General features: G+C 38.7%; 1 protein-coding gene across 11 annotated transcripts in view; it reads right to left on the bottom strand.

The window, feature by feature from the left end:
- The window catches only part of TENM2 (teneurin transmembrane protein 2), a 763,074-nt gene that overhangs the window by 368,020 nt on the left and 371,606 nt on the right, over nt 1–23,448 (bottom strand). For 2 of the 11 annotated variants that reach the window (XM_076350354.1, XM_076350355.1), the window contains exon 1: nt 22,448–22,647. The exons of the other annotated variants lie outside the window; for them this stretch is intronic. In XM_076350354.1, the coding sequence (XP_076206469.1) occupies nt 22,448–22,493 (46 nt within the window). In that variant the 5' untranslated portion in view covers nt 22,494–22,647. Of the gene's footprint in view, nt 1–22,447; nt 22,648–23,448 lie in introns of those variants that run through there. 11 annotated transcript variants of the gene reach the window in all.

The raw sequence follows: 23,448 nt of genomic DNA, 5'->3' as shown, positions 1-23,448 counted from the left end.
ACCAAACACAAATTTCCTGTTTAATCCCAAATCTTTCAAATCTGTTTTCTTCACAATCTACCTCACAGTATCGATATCGAACTGCAGGGAAGAGAGACACAACAGTTATCTTGAAGAGTGGTACCAGCAATGACTTGCTCATACGTGGCTCTGTGTTCCCTGCTTCCCATGCCGAAAAAAGAATTTCCTCCTAGAGAGTCAGCGTGCACCAGTCCAATTAGGATCACCTAAAGTTTTTAAACTAACTACTATGAAAAGTCGTATGCACGCTGATCCCATTTTGAAGTAACCACATTTATACGTTTCTAAAGTCACTAGGGCAGTGGGAGCTCTGCTTCAGCAGGCCTTACAATCCGGCCTGGTAAGGAAATAGGTTTTTAACATACAAAATAGACTGAAATCTCTTTTAACACTTAATAAGCACAATGGGGGTCTTTCAGACATGACATGATTAAACTGTACAATGAAGGATAATCCCGCTTTCTTTTTCTACTTTGCAACTTAACAAACTTAAATATAATATATTATGAAAGAAATATTTAAAAATGCCCCGCGCCCCCAAATCACAAGCAGTATTAACAGGTAACTTGTGACAGATAACAATGAGCAAACGCATATGGATAGAGGCAGTTAAAAAGAATTGACACAATCATTTGTATTTTTTGACAAAATATCCAAGAAGTTTAACACAAAACAATTTAAGTTTCATTTTAAATGCTTATTTGCATGCCAAAAGCATATTTTACACAAACATTAAAGACAATACACAGCTTTGCAAAGATAGCTACTATGGCTGAAGGGCTAAATTTGACCTGAAATAATGGGTTGAAATCATGCGAGTACAAAGATTTCATAACTTTTTTTTCCCCAAAAAAACCCTAAACATATTAGCATAGCAGGTGTCTCACTATCCTTCCTGTCAGCGTGCTTTACACTGCCTTTGTGCACTGTATACTTGAAAAGGTCATAAAAGAGAAAGGACCAAAAAAAATGCGGAGGGAATATCTGAGAATATCATAAAACAACCTGAAGTGCTGACTCATGCTGTAACCATACAAAGCTGAAAACTAGGCCACCGCAGAGAAAACGATAGAAAGTCTGAAAAACTCACTGCCTTCAGTAACACATAAAATTTGTATTTGATAAAACAGCATACAAAGGAGGAGTCCAACTTGCAAGCAATAGCCTTAATTAGAAAATCTTCCAGAACATATTCCTGTCCTTAATTCCTCGTGCAGACGACAGACAAGCGGAGCAAGGCGGCAGCCCTCTTGCCAGTCACCCTCCAACAAAGGGGAGCGTTGTTTCTATGCAGGGAGCCACAGCTGCTGCCCGGCGCTCTTGTGGGGAAAATTTCTGAAGATCTCAGTTCAGAGACTCTAAACACTGATGGTACACTGGAGATACTACCTGCTGCCCCCCCCCAAGTGTCTTTTTAGCTGACTATTATTCTGTACTAATCAAGTAAAGCAGACTAATAACTTTCCTATTCAGGCATAATTCATTATCCTTATTTACCCAAGCTGGCAAAATTTAGAAAGATTATTCCTTCCAGCCTTTTTAATTACCAAAATTCTACTTGCTTTAAAATACCATAGTCTCCCTTGAGTATTCAGCAGAGCTGAAGATCACCATGGCAATAAGAAAATGGTGCCAGTGTTATCTTGGCACTGATGTCTACAGATCTCAGGAGACTTAGCACAGGAGAAAATTGAGCTCACGTAAAAGCAGGAACTCACTCTCTCTCATGATTTTAATATAACTATTATTTTTGCTAATTTGATGTTAAAGAAGTTGAAATAAAAAATAAAAAAAACCCCAAACCTTAGAAGAATACACTTTCCTAAACAGACAAACAAAACAGCTAATGAGTTTACTGTTTCAAGGTGAAATCCACTTTACTTACACAAAAAAGGCAAGGTCCTACAGTTAGTAGCTAGATACGTGTGAAAGTGTTGCCAAAGCATTGGAGGAAAGAAAAACAACCTACATGACAGCAAAGTTTGAGAAAAAAAAAAATCTGGAGTCCTTCAGATCCTTTCAGATCTTAGATTCAGGCATGCGATGAAGCTTTTCTCTACAACCACAACATGCAGAAACCTGTAGTTCTGCTGACCGGCATAACAATGCCCATGTTTGGGGATTTTTTGTTTGTTTCCCCCCCCCCTTCCCCTAAACTGTGTCAGGGAGACAAAGGATACCTTTTATCAGGATTATATCAGTAATCTAATACACAACACAATCACACAAAACCTGGTAGCAATACAAATGAAAAGGAAACGTACTGCAGTGACTGCAGTACTGATCCGAACTTTTAAACTAGCCTTTCTGTAAAAAGCCAATGCAGCACAGGAGTATCTCCTGAAGGCCAAGTACCATACAGACAACAGTGACAACATATACCAGAAGAAACCATGACTAAGCCACGCAGGTCAAGATATAAACAAAGAGCACCTTCCCTTCAAATTTACTGTAGTGCCAGTACAACTGCAGGTTTTCTTTTTTACGGTATCAAACCAGCCACTGATACATTATGTTCTTTCGTAGTCAGCAAACAGGACAGAGGGGGAAAATAGACTATATATCATCCCAATGCCTATACACACAAAAAGACAAGCTAATTCTGTACTAGTTGAAAGATGCATTCAAAATTTCAATGCAGAATGAAAACGCTATATTGCAAACACCAAAAGAGGGATTTAACTCCTTATAGTGCTGAGTGACTCTGAATTAGCAGACTTCAACGTGAAAAGAAAATGCCAATTCCCTCAATTCTCATTTTATAAATCTGGTTTCTAATTTGTATATAACACTTTCTCCATATATACACAGAACAATTCTGTAAGTGGTTGATATAAACTTGTGCTGACATTTTTGTTAAGGAAGTAAATGGAACATATTAGAATATTGTTTTACAAAGATGTATTAGTTGCAGCAGTACTTCTGCTTAAGATACATTTTGGGGGAGCAAGGAGAAAGATTATAGCGGGGGGTGGGGGAACCAACAGTGACTCTTCCACCTCCTGCATTTTGATGGTCAGAACATTGGCGTCAAGCATATACAAGTCATACGCAATGCCTGGCTTTTACAGTGTCAGAAGTGCCTAGGATATTCAAATCTTCAGTTTGAATCAGATACTTGCTTCAATAGTGTCACCTGTGTCTCTCACAAATGCCAGAGCTACCAGGGTACAAATTCATTCACAAATTAAACTGCATGTTTTAATTCAAAAAGCAGACATTCTGATGCAGACGGGCTTTTTGTTAACATAGATGAAAGGTTCTTTTTTCATCAGAAGGCAGGGAAGGAATAAATATTAAAAAACTCTACATGCGCCACCACACAAAATTATTGATACCTGCATAGCTCTAGTTTAATATACAGGTATTGCAAACACATTGTACAAAAACTGCAGTTTAATACAGTTTTGAAATACAACGCCGAGATTGCATAGAAAGCATTCCTACTTTGCAAAAAGGATATTGCATTTCACAACATTAAATTAATTCAGATCATCATGAATAATACCAATTCCACTAGTGAGGTTGAAAAAGGCTCACTACTTATGCAAGCTCATGAAAACATTTTAGCAAGAAAATAAAACGAGTTGCACTTGGGATAAGTATGGCTGGTAAAGGCAACAATCCTAAAGTTCCTGTAACAAAAAATGTGGTATCGTGTCGAAAATTATTGGAGTTTGACATGGAAAAACGTGAACAGAGACTGTTGTCCTTTGCCATGCCAGCCTTAACTATCTAAAAAGTCCAGTCACGCTGTTCAGCTAACTTGAAATCAGCAAGACTACGATTTACACATCACTGTGAAAGGATGCTTAGCTGGTCACCAACACACACAAAAATCTCAAGAACAAATCACCACTTCTTATTTGATAATAGAATTATAGATGGACGGGTTATTTTCCACCCTCAAAACGTATGCATTTCAAATAAACATTCCTGGAAGAAGATCTCTCTTGAACTTTCCAGGAAGGAGTCTTCAACTGATCAATTTGAAACTGCAGTTCCTGCTGTTTAAAGCAATGGGGGGTGGGAGGTAGGAGGAGAATGATGCCTTTCAAACTGCTAGGAATCCTGACATTTGCTTAGCAGATGTTTTCTGAAAAATAACAGAAATATCTGCTGGATTACAGTTAGAACAAAGCTAATCCTGACTCAGCTTCTTGGCTTTTCCCCCATGTGGTATGCCAGTATCAGAAAACTGCAAGAAAGAATTTATTAATTTACAGTTATTTTTAGATATTAAGCTCAACCTTTCAGGTTACTTGCTGTCCCACAACAAGGCTCTATCCTTCCCAGATTAGTTCTTCTAAGGAAGTTATTTCAGATACGACCAAAACAAAACCTGTGATCCAAACAAGAACAGATCATCTTGCTTAGCTTAAATGTCCCATGCAGACAAAATGACTCAACCAAGTACACACAAATGGGCATGATCTAGCTCTTTAAATATAAACGGATGCTGCAGGTTATAGTCCTCTGTGCATAGCATTCATGCATTTTAGTTCTCGATTCTTCATTCAAACCCACACAACTGAAGCCATATTTGGAAATACATTTTTTGCCATTTGAAATAAAGAACTGGTTAGTAACAGAAGTATACAGAAAAATAATGTTAGCTGTAGAAAGCTCTTTCTAGCAGTTAAAATTTATTTTGGTTTAGAAGGACTAGACTACTTTTTTAGATTTCAATCTTCCTTTTGAGCCAAATTTAAGCAAAATACAAATGCTACTGAGGATCAAATTTCAATTCAAAAGAACAATTACTAAGTAGAATCAATTATCTTCAACAGTCAGATACACTATTTTACTTTACTACATTATAGAAACTAGTCTGCAACCTTTTTCCTAAATTATTAGCCCTGGGTTTAACAACTGACCACTAAATCTGTTTGAAAGTTATTTCATTCATGACTATGCAATTCTTTACTTCTATGTTTAGCTACTTCCACCTTCCCTGAGTGTTTCTGCTAAGCATTGCATTTTTGTTTTACAGATTAAAATGAAAATACTGAATACTTTATTAGGTTCAGCTCTCTTATAATTACATTTGGGCTAAGAGACCAATGCTGTTTGTCAATGTAAAACGCAGCTCTTTGGCACAAACGTTTTATTTGCTTGTTGTTTCCCCCTCCACCTCTCTGGCATATGTCAAATGTTTAAACAATATGATCTTGATGGCAGACTAATGTTAGTACTTAATGTACAAGGTCAGCTTTCCAATGCAAAAAGCAAACTGAGAAAATGTAATTGTTTTAAAGCTTTTTTAAAAAATTAATTTGAGTTTAATCACAATGTATTTAAATGAAACTAAAACTCAAATTTGAAAAAAACAAAACCCAAAAACATAAATCCACACCAGCATTTCTAGTTTATAGCACATTCTAAAACAGCAGTTTAGAAGCATATAAACAAAAATATAGTAGTGTAGGTTTCAAACAAAAAAGTTGTAATGATAAGCCGCCTGTAGAAAAGGCCTTCTACTAGCTATATTCCTAACAACCTGTAGCACTACAAAACACAATCCCGTATGAAATAAGGGTTTCAAATTAAACCTGGTTGTATCATAGGAGGTAATCAAACTGTATTGTGCTCACTTGTGATGTATCAGTACACTAGTGGCTGAACCACATTGTTATATACACAAAATAGCATTAACCAAATGGAGTAAGGCTAAAGGGTCCAAAGATAACAGCAGTTAGATAATTCATGTATTTACTGGTCATTACATCCCTGAAAAAAATTTAGTCTTCAAATGGTCATGTTTCACTTCACTTACTCTTTTGTGCAGGCACTACGCTTTGCACCTGCACAATGCAGAATCAAACCCTCCTTACTCTTGTGATGGTCATCATGCATATCTCCTTCGTTCACACAAAAGTGCGAGCAAAAGTCCTGTAACGTTGCCCTTCGTTACAATTTTGTCATTAAAATGAAATTTTTTTGCAACACCTGTATTGCCAAACCTTGTTTATTGACCTCCATTGATTGTATACTTGCCCCATCCCTGGCAACATTCAAGGTCAGGTTGGATGGGGCTCTGAGCAACCTGGTCTAGTTGAAGATGTCCCTGCCCATGGCAGGGGGGTTGGACTAGATGACCTTTAAAGGTCCCTTCCAACCCAAACTATTCTATGAACCTATGAGTGTACAAATTAATTAAGAACTGTACCAGTACTGCTACTTACTGAATTGTTGTTTTACTAAGTATGTTCTGAAAGGATGTAGCAAAATTATTTGAATTTTGTATTAATTTCAGAAAGAAATGTAATATATACTTCCTCATTCTATCATTATCATCTAGGTCCTACTGATTAGATCAAAGATTCATTCTGAGATTTAGTAGAACAAAGTTGTTTCCTAAAATAAGCACATTTCTGTTAGTAGCCTCTTATTTCAAATTGCTCATAAGCAAGAAGAAAACCCTTAAAATATTCAGATACTACATCCTTATGTAAGTAGGTTATAATTAGACTATTAACCCAACAATGCACGGATCATACCTTTCCACATACTTGTTCAGTACTTAACACAGCTAGACTTTGATGTACTGAGACATACGGACTCTACCCAATGTAAATCAAGAAGAGGGTGGTTTCAGCAGGGAAAATAGTTTACTGGCAAATCAGTTGATTTGGTTCCAGCTATAACACTGACCTACTTGTATAACATACTGCAAGGCATTGAAATTTCACTACTTGTAAAAGAGAAGACAACCTATCTATTCCACAGTGAAGAAACTGGGTTACTGTTTCCCGATTTATATTTTAAGTAGGCAGATTACCTAGGTGCAATTCGTACAGCATATGAATTTCGGCTTTCTCTTTCCAACATTCATAGGAAGGATGAGCAATTGTGACATTCCATTCTGGGAAGTAATGAATGCAGAAAGACAAGGAGCTACCCAATCCTTTTTCTCCAAGACCCAGTACTACCAGTGACAGAAAGCAGAGGTAAGTGCCTGTCCACATGTGAGCAAACATGCATGTGTAACAACTGGAAGGCCCCACAAACTTAACCAAGAGAATACTGCAAAGATAATTAATTTAATACTTATAGAGCACTCAGTCTCAAGTGCTTCTGTAAAGATCGATCTCTTTTGCTTTCTTGGGTTCTGTTATCAAACATGTAGGAGGCATAAATACAGGTAGGACATAAAAAGCTATCCACGTGACTATTACTGATTGCGTTTTCAGAAAAAACAGTCCATTTCTCTTCTATCAGATCCTTCTCTAGCCCTTCTTACTACTCACACGCAATGTCCTAGCTACTCATATTAAAGTGAACCACTGTATTTATAGGCAACGCTATGGTAGAACCAAACACAAACATTGAAGAAAACAAAGAAAAACCAGTTATGAAGACTCCAATCCTCCTGATTTCTTAAATAAATAAATAAATACTGGTAAAGTAACTGCCTTGAATAATAAACCCTTTTGTCTTTATTTAAAAAGAAAAGTATTAGCTAGAAACATTTCATGAATCAAACTAATCCCAACTCAATATGGTATGCACATCAGTATATCAGATATTGTTTATCTGAAAAGTTACACTGACAAGTCCCTCTCAACTTATCGTGCAATATTTGTTTGAAATCTTCCCCTTTTTGATCCTGTTCTGAAATCAGAAGCAAGTTGCCTCTAGCATTTGGAATTTAGTTGTTAAATCAATCTCCATGAAACACTTAAAAAAAATCATACCAGGTGCTGAAAAAGTTACATACTGGCTTCATTCACTACTGAAGGCAGACAGAACCTCTATACGTGACTTTTTCTACCCCCACCTAATAACTATTAATGCTTCACATTCCTTTCTACTGTGAATTTTTATGAAATCATCCCTCTAGTAAGCCGTACTACCACTGGAGGTAGTTTATACAGATCAAAATAAGCAACTACCATTCCATGTACAAAAGTTTCACTCTTACCACTTATACCACTTGATTTCCTTGTTTGCTTTACATGTTGGTTTACACTTTTCACACTGTACATTCATGAGGAAAGGAATAAAGTGCTTTCATGTTTTTGGAAACCAATCGGAATACTACAGTATCAATGCAATTAAATAATTAAAAACATAATGATCTTGACTGAAGAGGTATTTCAATATACCTCTTGGCATAATGATAGCATTTGAAAAAGCCTTCTAGACTGCAGCCTACTTGGCACTTGCTTATTTATCAACTTACTCATTTCTATTATGTTTACAAAGTGGAGGTAATGAAGGAAATCTCAAGTGCTTTTTTGGTGGTTTTTTTGGGGGTAGGGGGTAGGTCTGGTTGAAGCCATTCTCTCTGCATTAAGGAAAAGAGTCCCATTGAATGATAAAGGACTCACTCTTACACTATTACAGGAGATGAATTGCATTAACCCCTGCCCTTCCCCATTGTACTTGCTGCCCACTGGAAACAACAACAGAATTACTAAAATCCCACACTCTCTAATGGGATGGTAATAGGATTCAGAGGCCATTAGGGTAAAGGCAATCCATATTTTACAGTTTAATAAGCTCTTGCTGAAGATGCTGGATCCCTCTTCAAAGCCAACAATTACTGATTTAGTATTAACAAATCCACAACAACTATCAAAACTGCAGGATGCATTCGAGATGAAGTCAGCAGCTTATGGTGACAGACTTTAAAATGTGTGTCGACAAATGAAACCACTTAAATTGAAATAATTTGTAATTTTACAGTGATACTGGTTATTACTGTCATTTCAGATTTCTTTACATCCAAGTGTCATGGTTACTCAAGTTTGCACATTTTTTTTCCTACCCGACCCTCAGGGCAGAATGGTGGGCACTCATCTGAGGGTAAAGGCCGCGGCTCCAGCTGGGGGGTCTGCACCACCTACCCCAGCGGCGGGCGATGCCTCCACCCAGGTCGGAGCTGCTGAAGGGAGAGGCTGCAGCCCAGACCTCAGGCTGCAGGGAGTGCCTAGACCTCTCTCCTGGGGCAGGGACAGGCAGCAGACCTGCCTGCAAAAGGTGTGCCCAGGTGGAGGACCTCTTGCAGCAGGTGCCTGAGCTGCAGGAGGCAGTGAGAAGGCTGCATAACATCAGGGAGGCAGAGAAGGAGCTAGATAGCTGGTTCCTACAGCCAAACAACCAATAACTCCCCCACTGGCACATGCAAAAGCGAGGGGGGCCAATAATGCAGAAGAATGGGCGGTTGCAAAGGCAAGGACCAGCAGGAAGAAGAGACTTCCCTTGAAGCCTGAGATGCTCTTGCAAAACCACTACACCACTCTGCAGGCCGAAGAGGAAAGACCTGTCACACCAGGAGAGACACTGGAGCCAAGTAATGCAGCCCGATCTGCCCCCTGTATAACAACCAGCGCAACGAAGAAAAGGTGACGGGTGATAGTAGTAGGCAACTACTACGAGAGGTACAGAGGCACCCATTTGCTGACTGGACACAGTCTCTAGAGAGGTGTGCTGCTTACCGGGGGCTCGGTTACATTAAATTAATTAAATGCCTCAATACAAACACACGTAGCATGGGCAATAAACAAGAGGAGTTAGAGATGTGCGCACGCCTGCAAGGCTACAACCTTATTGGCATCACAGAGATGTGGTGGGATGGCTCCTGTGATTGGAGTGTTGGGATGGAGGGATACAGGCTCTTTAGGAAGGACAGGCAGGGGAGATGAGGAGGGGGTGTCGCCCTCTATGTCAATGACCAGCTGGAGGGCATGGAGCTCTGCCTGGGAATGGATGAGGAGCTGACCGAGAGCTTGTGGGTCGGGATGAAAAGGAGGGTGGGGACAGGTGACATTACAGTGGGGGTCTGCTACAGGCCACCCAACCAGGAAGACCGAGCGGATGAGGCCCTCTATAGACAGAGAGGAGCAGCCTCACGCTCACAAGCCCTGGTCCTCACGGGGGATTTCAACCACCCCAATATCTGTTGGAGGGACAACATGGCAGGGCATAAGCAATCCGGGAGGTTCCTGGAATGTGTTGGTGATAACTTCCTTCTCCAAGAGGTAGAGGAGCCAACAAGGAGAGGTGCTATGCTGGACCTTATTCTCACCAACAAGGAGGGGCTGGTGGAGAATGAGAAGCTCAAGGGCAGCCTGGGCTGTAGTGACCACAAAACGGTGGAGTTGAAAGATCCTTAGGGCACCGAGAAGGGCACACAGCAAGCTCACTACCCTGGACTTCAGGAGAGCAGACTTTGGCCTCCTCAGGGATCTGCTTGGCAGAGTGCCATGAGACAAAGCCCTGGAGGGAAGAGGGGCCCACGAAAGCTGGGCAATATTCAAGGATCACCTCCTCCAAGCTCAGGAGCTATGCATCTCAACAAAGAGGAAGTCCGGCAAAAACGCCAGGAGGCCTGCATGGATGAACCAGGAGCTCCTGGGCAAACTCCAACACAAAAAGGAAGCCTACAGAGGGTGGAAGCAAGGACAGGTAGCCCAGGAAGAGTACAGAGAAATTGTCCGAGCAGCCAGGGATCAGGTTAGGAAAGCTAAAGCCCTGATAGAATTAAATCTGGCCAGGGACATCAAGGGCAACAAGAAAAGCTTCCATATGTACGCTGGGGATAAAAGGAAGACTAGGGAAAATGTGGTCCCTCTCCGGAACGAAACGGGAGACCTGGTTACCTGAGATATGGAGAAGGCGGAGGTACTCAATGACTTTTTTGCCTCGGTCTTCACCAGCAAGTGCTCGAGCCGCACCGCCCAAGCCACAGAAGGCAAAGGCAGGGACTGGGAGAATGAAGAGCCACCCACTGTGGGAGAAGATCAGGTGCGAGACCATCCAAGGAACCTGAAGGTGCTCAACTCCATGGGACCTGATGAGATCCATCCGCGGGTCCTGAAGGAACTGGCGGATGAAGTTGCTAAGCCACTATCCATCCTATTTGAGAAGTCGTGGCAGTCCGGTGAAGTCCCCACTGACTGGAAAAGGGGAAACATAGCCGCCATTTTTAAAAAGGGAAGAAAGGAAGACCCGGGGAACTACAGGCCAGTCACTCACCCCTGTGCCTGGGAAGATCATGGAGCAGATCCTCCTGGAAGCTATGCTAAGGCACATGGAGGACAGGGAGGTGATTTGAGGCAGCCAGCATGGCTTCACCAAGGGCAAGTCCTGCCTGACCAACCTAGTGGCCTTCTGTGATGGAGTGACTACATCAGTGGACATGGGAAGGGCTACAGATGTCGTCTGTCTGGACCTCTGTAAGGCCTTGGACACGGTCCCCCACAACATCCTTCTCTCTCAACTGGAGAGGGATGGATTTGATGGGTGGACTGTCCAGTGGGTGAGGAATTGGTTGGATGGTCGCATCCAGAGGGTAGTGGTCAAGGGCTCAATGTCCAGATGGAGACTGGTGACGAGTGGCGTCCCGCAGGGGTCCGTATTGGGACCAGTACTGTTTAATATCTTCACCAATGACATAGACAGTGGGATCGAGGGCACCCTCAGCATGTTTGCAGATGACACCAAGCTGAGTGGTGCGGTCGACACGCCAGAGGGACGGGATGTCATCCAGCGGGACCTGGACAAGCTTGAGAAGTGGGCCTGTGTGAACCTCCTGAGGTTCAACAAGGCCAAGTGCAAGGCCCTGCACCTGGGTCGGGGCAACCCCCAGTATCAATCCAGGCTGGGGGATGAAGGGATTGCGAGCAGCCCTGCCGAGAAGGACTTGGGGGTACTGGTGGATGAAAAGCTGGACATGAGCCAGCAATGCGCGCTCACAGCCCAGAAGGCCAACTGTATCCTGGGCTGCATCCAAAGAAGCGTGGCCAGCAGGTCGAGGGAGGGGATTCTGCCCCTCTCCTCTGCTCTGGGGAGACCCCACCTGGAGTACTGCGTCCAGCTCTGGAGCCCTCAGCATAAGACAGACACGCACCTGTTGGAGCGGGTCCAGAAGAGGGCCACGAAAATGATCAGGGGGATGGAACACCTCTCCTATGAAGAAAGGCTGAGAGCGTTGGGGTTGTCCAGCCTGGAGAAGGGAAGGCTTTGGGGAGACCTTCTTGCAGCCTATCAGTACTTAAAGGGGGTTTATAAGAAAGATGGGGACAGACTTTTTAGCAGGGCCTGTTGCAACAGGACAAGGGGGAATGGTTTTAAACTAAAGGGGGGTAGATTTAGACTAGATATAAGGAAGAAATTTTTTTACGCTGAGGGTGGTGAAACTCTGGCCCAGGTTGCCCAGGGAGGTGGTGGATGCCCCATCCCTAGAAACATTCCAGGTCAGGCTGGACGGGGCTCTGAGCAACCTGATCTAGTTGAAGATGTCCCTGCCCAGGGCAGGGGGGTTGGACAAGATGACATTTAGAGGTCCCTTCCAACCCAAACTATTCTATGATTTTATAATTCCCTCAGAGTTCTGTGGCGTTTGTTAAAGGCGAGCACTTTTGTCCTGTTTTCTAAGCATACACCTGTTGTCACAAAGAAATAAAACAGTCAACACAGAACTAGAAGAGACCAAATGAGTCACCAAATCAAGTTCTCCACAATCATTAATAAATTGTCTGTGTGATTATCTATATTATGATTACGTATAGATGGATTGTCTACTAGGCTGTAGATTCCAAAGAACCCATCATTCTCCAATAGCATGCCTTGAAGTGTAAGGTGTAAATTATATACTTACTCTGCCCATTGTTACCTTAACTATTCTTTAAAAACACCCTTGGTTTTGAAAGGTGAATGTGCTGAATATTTTCTTAGGTATTTTTAAGATAGTATCTTATTACCTATATTTTTGCCATATCCAGTTATTCCCCATTCTCTTATGTAACTGACTGGGGACATAAAGAACAGTCCACAGAAGACCCAATCCACTCCTTACTTTCCTGAAACCAATAATATACCTCACTTAGATACCCACCCTAAGCGCTGCTGGATCTAAAATGCCCCTTTCCACTATTCTTCTGTTTACATTTCTGATGTGGAAAAAAAAATCCCAAAGAACATTGATGCACTTTTTAGAAGTGATAATTCTGAGACTCAGTTTTGCCCCCACAAACATTCATACAATTCTCAGTGAGATAGACAAGAGCCACTGTATCTGAAAATATGGACCACTGCTGTTATAGTATAATAATTTCGTGCCCGAGAGCTCATAATCACATAAACACAACATGTAAGCAAAATAAAATATACAGACAAAAAACAACTAAAAACAAAAGCCTGCAGTCATTTCAAACCAAGGAAACTGATTCTTCATCATTTGTTTTCAGTATCTCTGACAACTGTCACATTTTTGAACTTTAATAAATATCCATTTACAGAGGTAATATTTCTCTTTTGCTTATATCAACTTCAGTTGGTCTTCAGTGTTATATAGATAAACTGTGAGATCACGCTCTTCAGCATTAATTCCAGCATGAAATAACTCTGTATTAAAGGCCACAATATAAAATTCTGAGGGGCCATACTAGTTTCTTTGTGCTTAAAATAGAAAACAAGCAGGTATTCCCCAAGACAGTGGTTCTCCAGATATTAGTTGCCTAGTAAGTCACTCTCTCAGAATCCAGCAGAGCATCCAAGGAAAACTGAGTTCAGGCTAGCTTTCTTTCTAGAAATGGAATCTTGTCCCGTATTTCAGTGAGGTACTTCGTCTGAGTGGGAACTCACCAGCTTACTAAAAAAAAAAAAAAACCCAAACAAAAAAAAAAAAACAACAAAACCCACAAACAAAAAACTTGCCAGCTCCCTGAAAAATAGTAAGGAGGCACAAATAGGAATCTCAGGGTTTAACACCAAATTGACTGTACGTTTCTCTGCAATAGATTAAAAACACAGGCTTTTCCACAAGTCTCCTGCCTTCTCAGCAGCATCGATTCTCAGCATGTCTGTCTCTAGGAACCCAAGAAACGGAGAATGAGAAACAGTTATGTTTGGCTGTGGAAAGGCATTGCACCTAGACCTCTTTCATGCAGGCACATTATCCAGTCTTCTTTTCTGAGGTGATGCTTTCATATATTCAGATATTGCAACCTCACATACCAGGACCAGGCTGATCTTCAAACTTTTCTGTACTGTTTATGTAAAGAGCCACCAGACTTCAGTAAGGACCATGCATATTCACTATTTATCAGAACATAATAATGAATGTAAGTACATCTTTCATTACCTCCACAGTTTGTGTTAAAAGCATACATTTAATGAAAATTTAGAGTTGATAGTGTTCCTGCTCCTCCAAAACTAGATACACTGAAGTTTGAGCTCCGCTTCCACATCTTCTTTGCTTTGTCACATCTAATGCTTAAAGAAAGTTTTCAGTACACTCAAAGAACACTGGGGGAAGAAAAACAGAATGATTCCTGCAATAATTAACTATGTTTAGCTCACTATTAAAAAAGTTCCATACGCTATTTTGAAAGATGCCTTCCAGAGTATCTAGGGACATCATAGAGACTTTTGAAGCATATCTTCCAGGCAAACTAACAGAAATCACTAGAAGCCAAGTAAAAAGGGAATTGATGACCTAACTAATTCTAGGACAGGAATTGTCCTATCAATATTTTACAATACAAAACATAACTACAACATGAACAGAAGAAAGATATCAAATGCCACATGAGTAGCCTCTTTGAAGAGAAAATCAGCGAGCATACAAATCAGTAATTTCTAAGGACTTGTTTATACAACAATATATATGTGTCACTGTAACACAGCCTGACTCTAGAATCAGGGGGGGGTTTTTTTGAGTTTAGGTAGTATGGGTATACTGCCCATACTACCATACCCATACCTATACTGCTATAGGTAGCAACTGCAAGCATCTTCAAAAGATACTAAAAGCCATGTGTAACCATAGTGGTGTAAAGAGAGTGCTAAAGCTACATTAGTACACTTTCCCATGCAAGTATGCCTTAAAAGGACCTATGTTGCAGCACAATCATTTACCAAATTGAACAATAACTTGTGTGTTATGGATACATACTACCCAGTTCCACTTTTTAAGAACTGTTGTGTTTTCTTTTTGGACTAAAGGTGAAAGACATTTGATAAGCAGTTGGTCAATTAACATTTGGTGAATATGAGTAAGTTCTAGAAGTGTTTTGTTTTCTTTTCAGATGTTTCTTACAAAGATGAGGAAAAATATGATGTTAGTAAAAACAAGGAAATAAAACCCCACAATCTAGACAGTACTGAAATCAAACACGCCCAGCAGGTGCCATCATGGAATCACCTCTATGAATCGACACATAACTGAATTGTTGCTAGCAGAATGCCATCAGATTAATAAAGCTTATTATTTCTGTGTTCACTACAATGGACTTGGATTCCAGTATCTTTTTGGTCTGATACTGACTAAAAAAATCAGTTCCATAATGTAATGAACCAGTTTACCATTCTCCTCCAAAAAGGATGGAAACATAAAACAATGTACTCGCATATGTTCCAGAATCAGTAAATCTATTATAACATCTACTTTTTCATGCAGCTAGCTCACATACTTTTATTGTTCAGAACAGTCTAAGTTGATTTTTTTTTCAACATATAACTCAAAATTCTGCACCCAAACCACAATAATCGTGAAACAAACAAACAAAGAACAAATTAAAACCCCTGCACATCCTGCTTGCCTGCTCTAATATCAATCTCCTTGAAAGGACCATATCAGTGTTAACTCACACTTCATCTATAATACCCTTTCCTACCTTTCTCAACTATTCTTTAGCACAGAATAGTTGTTTTAAATTTTGATGTTAGATCTATAAAACACCACTAGAAACACAAAACTCCTTTTCACTTGCAGCATAAATTGGAATTCAAATCAATTCCTTCAGAGAAAAAAAGCTCTACATCTGCTTAGTTTCCCAGAAAACAAAATAAAACAAAATCAAGTCATGGAATATTAAAAAAAACCCCAAACTTGCAGCTTGTAATAAGAAACTATCAAAACATTTTTTAAAAAGAAGATAGAGCCTTCAACCATAAGTGATCAGTTCATTCAGAAGATTTCATTTTGGAAGGCGGTGAACAAGGATAAAACAATTAATTTGTTAAGGCTGGCCAAGGGTAACTCAGTAAACATGAAAAGAAAATGTGTGGCCTGCACTGCAGTCCTGATTTGCTTAGCATTTGACATATGCTGTCTCAAAAGACCAGTTTAATTTTTATTTCAGCCATTCTAAAAATCCTCTCAAAAAAAGGTAGTAAGGAGATGCAATATAATGAACTATAATACAATAATCATGGTTTGGATTTCTGTCAAGTTTCTTGGAATGTAAATAAGCATTTATCAGAAATTTGCCCAAAACAAATAATTTACACTCATTTCTGCAACAAGAAAGACATGATTCTCTTTCATTCAGCTCTTTGTTAACTCTGATTAATTACTTCACTTCCAAATTTCATTAGAAACATATTCATCTTTTCTAGGTAGCAACAACTGATATGCTGCATCTCGAAGTCTCATATTAGAAAACTGAACATCTGCCCATTCCTTACATTCTACTGACCTCTAGAGACTGTATGTATATATGTATAGCACATATACATTATTTATGTGCATGTACACATACTAGAGCAATGTCACAATAGATTGACTTTAGAGAAATCCGTATGCAGTATTTGATGTTAGTTTTTACTCTAATCACAAATTGTTCTTAGAAACATTTTCTTTCCTGTGTTTTCTAGACGTGAAGAATCTCTTGCTATTTTTTCCCTTTCCTCTCTGTGTCCTTCCAACCCAAACACACCATAGTCTTCTTTATCTGTTATGTGCAGAATTAAGCTATGAGTATGAATATCAATATAAATATTGAGATAATCCAGGTTTCATGTAAGCATGAATACCTGCCGGGGAGGGAGCGCCACAAACCCAGAAGCTCCTAGTTATTGGAAAATAGTCATTGTTGTATGTAGGGAGAGAAGAAAATCTCTCACAACTCAGTATCAACACTTCTTCCCCCACCAAATGATAACATGTTGCAGCAGCTTCCTTGTCTCCATTTTGCTGCCAGGGAAAAAACTGTACAAAAGCCTGTGTTGGGTTTGACATTTAGACCAAACAGAAAGGGCTGAAGGACTTGAATTTGTCAACTAAAACCTATTCAAAATAGACATTAATCCAATAATAAAGAGAAATGAGGGGAATAGAAAAGACTATGTTCCTCCATAACAATGTTAGCAAAACTGACATTGTTTTGAGCCATTACTTGGTAATACTAATTACCACAAATATATAGAAAATCAACATGTGAAATTTTAAAGGCACATTTTCCAACTGAAAATACTTTGTATTAAGTTTCATATCAAAATGCCCAGAAAAGATACAAGGCGCTTTCTAATATTGCTAATGTTTTATAGAGAAGGACCACTCGTAAGATACTTTCATATGACTTTATCCTCTGGAATCTCACAGACAAAGATAAGTTTAGGAGAATGATCTGAAAAAAATGTCCTACTTCAAAAAGCTTTAGCTAAAATCTTTTTAGCTTTTTTTTTTTTTTTACTTTGGGGGTGGGGGGGATAAAGCTTCTTAATACAACGTTTTACACTGTTATAATCATATTGCACATGATAACAGAATACAAATTTTATTCGTTTTGGAATCAGCTATGAGCTACAGGTTGAATTTTGTTAAGTCAGTATAAGCTATAGATAGCAACTGAACTCTGTATCTTTCGAAAACTGCATGCATAAAGATTTAGAATAAGAACCATGTTAGCTAAATATATTTTACACAATACAGCTAAAAGAGAACCTACATCCACTGCTTCAAGTTACTCAGAAGTTACTTCAGCATAAATGAGAAAGATATATACATCCATGTCTTTTCCCTTAGAAGTTACATCCTTAAGAAAGGATTTGGCAATGAAGTTATTTCTGTTTTTTTAATTATTTTTATTCACCTTATATCAAATTTTAATGAAACTATCACAGTGATGGAACAAATTATATAGATGCATTTGAAACAAGCTTCCCAAAGAAGTCATTAAATTACTCTTATCTGCAGTACATTTTCCTATGAACACATCATGGCTTTATATTTCAATAACTTACTGCCAACTCCTCGACATCCATTCCTCCTGTATTCCAATAATGTAATACTAGGTGTGTATTTTTAAATTTGAAATGGGCTTAAATTAAAATACATAGATTCAGATTTGTGTGTTTGTTTATACATACATAAGCATCCATAGACAAACCTAGAAATACAATATTGCAGCTAATGAGAAATGTGGCACTAGACTCAATTGTGGCCAGAATTATTTACCCTATTCAGCTATTCTGAGCTTTTCATAGTGTACTCATAAATAGAATTCCACTATACAAGTATGCTTGCTTTTCTCTTCATGACTTTGAGAACTGAGAAATACAAAGATAAAAGTTTATTCCTTAGGGCTATGTTGTGTCATAAGCCTTTAAACTGAATTTGCCAATGTTTTCAACAGAGAATTCTCTTTAGAAACTGATGACATATTACTATCTTTTAAACTAAATTACGTACTATTTCATTGAACTGACAAGTCTGAAAGTAAACCAAAGTAGGGAAGGTACAAGAACATAACTCTGATAATATTATCTCACTGGTAACAGTCAGGCTTATTTTTCTGAATGACATAGAACTGTAAAAATGTAAAAGTACTCATGAACTTTTGGCCATGCCCAGCTGAGATGCACAATGTTCAATATCAATTGCTAATTGCCTCTAAAGCCCTAGGAACTTCTAAGTTTGAGAAAAAAAAACCCGCAAAAAACTACACATGACTATTCAATAAATATATATAGCATTGACGTTTTCCAAACCATACTCATGAAACACAGGAAGATTTCACTTCTTCTGCATATAAAGTATGCAAACAGTTTTCTGAAGGTTAAGGAATTACCTTAGTATGTACACAGTTGCATGCATGCATAAATTCAACAATAAATTAAAGCAGCAATATATTAAGGAAAACCCCTACTGGCAATAGCGACTCTGAATAGGAAAAAAACGTCAACCTAAACCTTGTCAGATTAAAGAAATTTTGGCACACGCATCTGCAAAAACCCATAAAAATACTAAAACCAAACTACAATAAATAATCTACAACGCAAATGACAGGGGAGATGACTGTAGAGATCTGCCACACATTTTTCTATCTGCATTTTTTTCCAATTATAAGTAGAAGCTGAAATTTTCTTACATAGCAAACTAAATAAATCCATGCTGCTATGTATTATAAAATTCAGTGAAACATAGTAATTTTGATTCTAAGAACTGAAATCTCTTCTCTAAAAGGTCCTCAACTAGTTCTTGTTTTTCCTTTTTTATTTAAGGTACAAATAGGTACAAACCAGCTGAATGCAGAAAGATCACATTTTTATTATGACTAAGTTTTGCATGTTTATCCTACTTACATGAAAAGCTAGGATTAAAAAAAATAACACAACACACATTACTGTTTTGAATTTGAAATCAGTTACGGTTGATGATCATCTCCAAAAATAAATATTCCCACAGATAGAGGTCAGTGGCTGCCTGAAATTGCATCAGTTAGCGCCTGCATACTAGAATCCTCCACTCCTTTGGGACTGCTTTATCATTTTATCAGATTAATTAATAAAACAGTAGCTTTAGCGTAGGACATCACAGTTTTCTATCCACACATTTGCCATTAGTTACTCTACAATTTATTGATCTGAGACTCATCATAGGATTTCTCTCAGAATTTAAGCACATAGAAAGATGGTAACTCACAATCGTTCATAGCTAAAAAAAAAAAAAATATGTACAAATAAAAAAACATACAAATTAAGAAAGAGGGTGGGTTTTTGCTTTTAATTATGTTATGTGTTGATCTGGTAAGCTCTTACTGTTCTCAAAGGAAAGCAACTTCACTGCATTGGAATTCTAATGTTGAGGTTGCATGCATTTCACTTCTTAATTTATAATTAAACATTTGTATTTTGTGAATGTATTTAAAAAAAAAAACACAAACAAACCTTTAGGGATACTCTTTCAGCCCTTCCTGTGAGAAAACGTGCATGTGAAACAATGTTAACACTAGTGATAAAATGTTAAAACTGGCAAGTAAAAACTAAAAACCTTAAAAAAAGACAGATAGTTGTCTCTACACGTGCCTCATTTCAGGACATGTACCTCTTATTTTCAGATTGAATAGAACCAAGGATGATGATGTAAAAAATTATTGCTCTCATATTATTAAACTACCAACAGCCTGTATAACCATTTGCCTTGAGATTTTTCTTTGGCTTTTGTAATCTCACTGCATTTCTTTTCCCCTATGAAGTAATCTTTACTTTGCTCTCCAGCAACATCTACTGGAACATCAGTAAAATGCTGCTATTTATATTAATCACCCATTTAACATCTAGCAGGGCAGAGTTAGCAAATGCCAAAAGGAGAGATAAACGATCCGCAATTCAGATCCTGCATTCTGGGTTCAAACAGATCAAGTTAGCTTGTCTTCAACCTTCTAGTTTTCTGCCATTTCATGAGGAACAAATTCTTTATGACTAATTCATATCGAAAGTCATCTACCATTTACACTTAAACATACTTTATTTAAGTCACGAAATATCATTTAAAATACCACATTACATCTAGGACTTCCATTTTTGTCAGACAAGTTACTCTTAATTTCAGTTTGATCCAACGTGCGCTTAAACAGATCTGAAGCATAAAAAGAGCTTGGAAGAACGTATAGAAACATTTTGAAAGGTGAAAGAGGGGTGTAATGGCAATTCCAACGCCAAATAATAAACAATAACAAGTTCAGCAAAGCTATAGTTAAAAAGTAAAAATGTCCACTATGAATCAGTGAAACATGTAGAAGTTCTTTTGTTTAAGTCCTCAGAAAAAAATTTGTCCTTTTATATGAGGATGAATATGTACGATTAACTACCACTGAAGGTAGAAGTAGTAATGGGTGAAGGCCCTCTACACTGACGGGAGGCTAGGCTTCCCTGGGGGCTTGAACCAATTCAGCTGCCTGGTGGCTTGTCACTGCCTATCTTGTAAAATCAGCTACTGCAAATATACACAGAAAGCACTGCCACTGAATTTTGCAAGGTACATAGCACTGCGCATTCGTACATCTGCATGCAGGATTGAGTCATTAGGGTAAACTTGCATAAAGACAAAAGTTCTCAAGTAAACATATTAATTTCTATCTGCAGTATGCTCATTTGTAGGTCTGCAACACTAAAATCTACCTATCAAACAACGTTTACTCTATGACAGCTTATAAAGTTAGCTTTTCATAGCTCTGCTTTCAGAGCCAGTTAATTAGTACTCTGCTTTTACAAATAACTCTGATCACTGCAATATTATTTGCTTTCCTTTAAATCCCTAATAATGGTCTAACTATCCTTGACTGCTTGTTCACTTTTCCGTATGGCAATGAAATTCAGAACATCGCTGCTGCTCATAGAATCCCTTCCTTCTATTTCAAGTCTTAGTTTGCTCATACAGAGAGCAACTGTAAAATATAAGTGCAGAAATGTAGGGAGAGAAAAAAAGGCACCAAAGCCAGCAAAGACCAGAAATAGCAGTCCCAACAGCTAAATATTCCAGTTGTGAATAAAAAGCACTTATCGGCATGTAACATTTTAAAAGTAATTAAAATTATTTTTGCCTTTGGAATCCCTATGGAGCCTCAATGTATTTTTATAGAGAATAAAAGGGCATGTTTCCCAAAACCACAAACACTTCAAGCTATATAATTTTATATTATCACAAGACTTAAGTTCAGAAGCTTTGCCTGATAAATTAGCTCCTCTCAATAACCGTTAAACAGAAAGTCCTTCATTGTAATCCAAGTGCACTTGTGGACAGCACTTTCAGAGTTAACTCCATTTGACAACTGACATAAATCCATTATTCTAATTTGATGATTGCTTTACTAAACACAGATGCAGTTTATGAGTTTTAGTCACGTATTTCATTCAGGATGCTACTTAATCTCAATTTGCAAAACATAAACACGAAATAGGTTTTACAGTATGTCTAAAAGGGTATAGCTATTCATCCGATGAAATGCCAGGCAAACAAACCATATTCACCTAGACCTAAACTCAATGCTAGATTTTACCTTACTAAATAAAGAGTAAATAAGTACAATTAATTTTTAGTTCAGCTCCTGCAACCAAATTGCAGAATGCCAAGCTCCTTGAGGGGTATAAGACTCAAAGCTTTTCTTATACCAAGATTTAAGCACTGAATTTAACCTTAAGCAAAGTCCAGCTTTCACAAAAGCTGGTTCTCTGATTTACTTTGATACACAGAGAAAGGGGGGAAAACAATCATTCATTGTGAATACAGCATCTTCACAAACCCATTTCTAATTCAATTTATAGCACATACTTTACATCTTAAACAAAAGGAATCTGATACACCACCGATGCTGCCTCTTGCTGCAGTTGCTTGCCTCAGTTACAAAATGCTGAAAATCTACCGCTCTGACCAAGCCACTCCATAAAACATTCGGACTCAGGCACTTCTTACCTGCCTCAGTTGAAGGCTTCCTTCCCTTGTTAGCAGTATGAAGCATCCTCTAGCCTTCTCAATCCTCACCACCAGCCTCAAATTGCACAGCTAAGTCCCTTTTTTGCAAGAAAACGCTTATTGGAAGCGATTAGTTTTTGTTGTCCCTTTTAAGTCCCTCCTGCGGGAAAGAGCAGGGGAGCGATGTGACGCCACCTTTTAATCTTTTGCAAGAGTGAAAAGGCAGAAAAGGAGCGCTCGATCAAACTGAGCTTCACACATGACTAAAACTCGCCTGAGAGGCTGCAAGCTCTGGCTAAAGCACCACTAGGCGTAAGTGTAAGAACAGAGAAGAGGGGAGAGTCAATGAAATGTGACAACGTATGTGCATCAAAGACAGGAAAAGAGGGAGAGAACAATAAGAGAGAGATCGAGGCAGCAATGAGAGAAAGAGAAAGAATCAGAATGTGAGGGAGAATAAGCATGAAGAAAAGATAGGAGAGTTTTGAAGCAAAGAATTCACAGAATAAAGCCAAAGTGTCTGGCAGCTTCTGTTTTTATCTCAGTGAGCATGACATACTTCCTCTCTCATTTAGCAACACATTCTTGTCTCTTCCAGGTTTGAAAACTGAGATAATCACAATGTGTGCCTGTTTTTGCCTGATTGGCATACTTGTGTGCAGTATACCTGAGATTCCCCTCAACCATCTCCTAGAGATGCCTGTATGTGCAATTAAGTTCATACATTCATTAGGAAAGACACCTCCCCCCAATCCCAAAAAATGGGAGCTGCTAATTTCTACATCAATTTACAATATAGTTTAACTGGCAGATGGAATTCTACTTATAACTACTAACAAACTGCCACTGATAAACAAATGACTGAAAAAATGTTTAATGTTGATAACTGAGTTTTTATAGCAACAAAACATATTAGCATTGATAAATGTGTTTAAAAAAAAAAAGGTATTGCAGACTCTTTCTTCTATTTATCTTGTTATTGCTATATGAAGTTGCACTAA

Source organism: Aptenodytes patagonicus, chromosome 12, assembly GCF_965638725.1.
Source record: "Aptenodytes patagonicus chromosome 12, bAptPat1.pri.cur, whole genome shotgun sequence".
NCBI classification, from domain to species: domain Eukaryota; kingdom Metazoa; phylum Chordata; class Aves; order Sphenisciformes; family Spheniscidae; genus Aptenodytes; species Aptenodytes patagonicus.
This window is presented reverse-complemented; position numbering and strand designations above follow the sequence as displayed.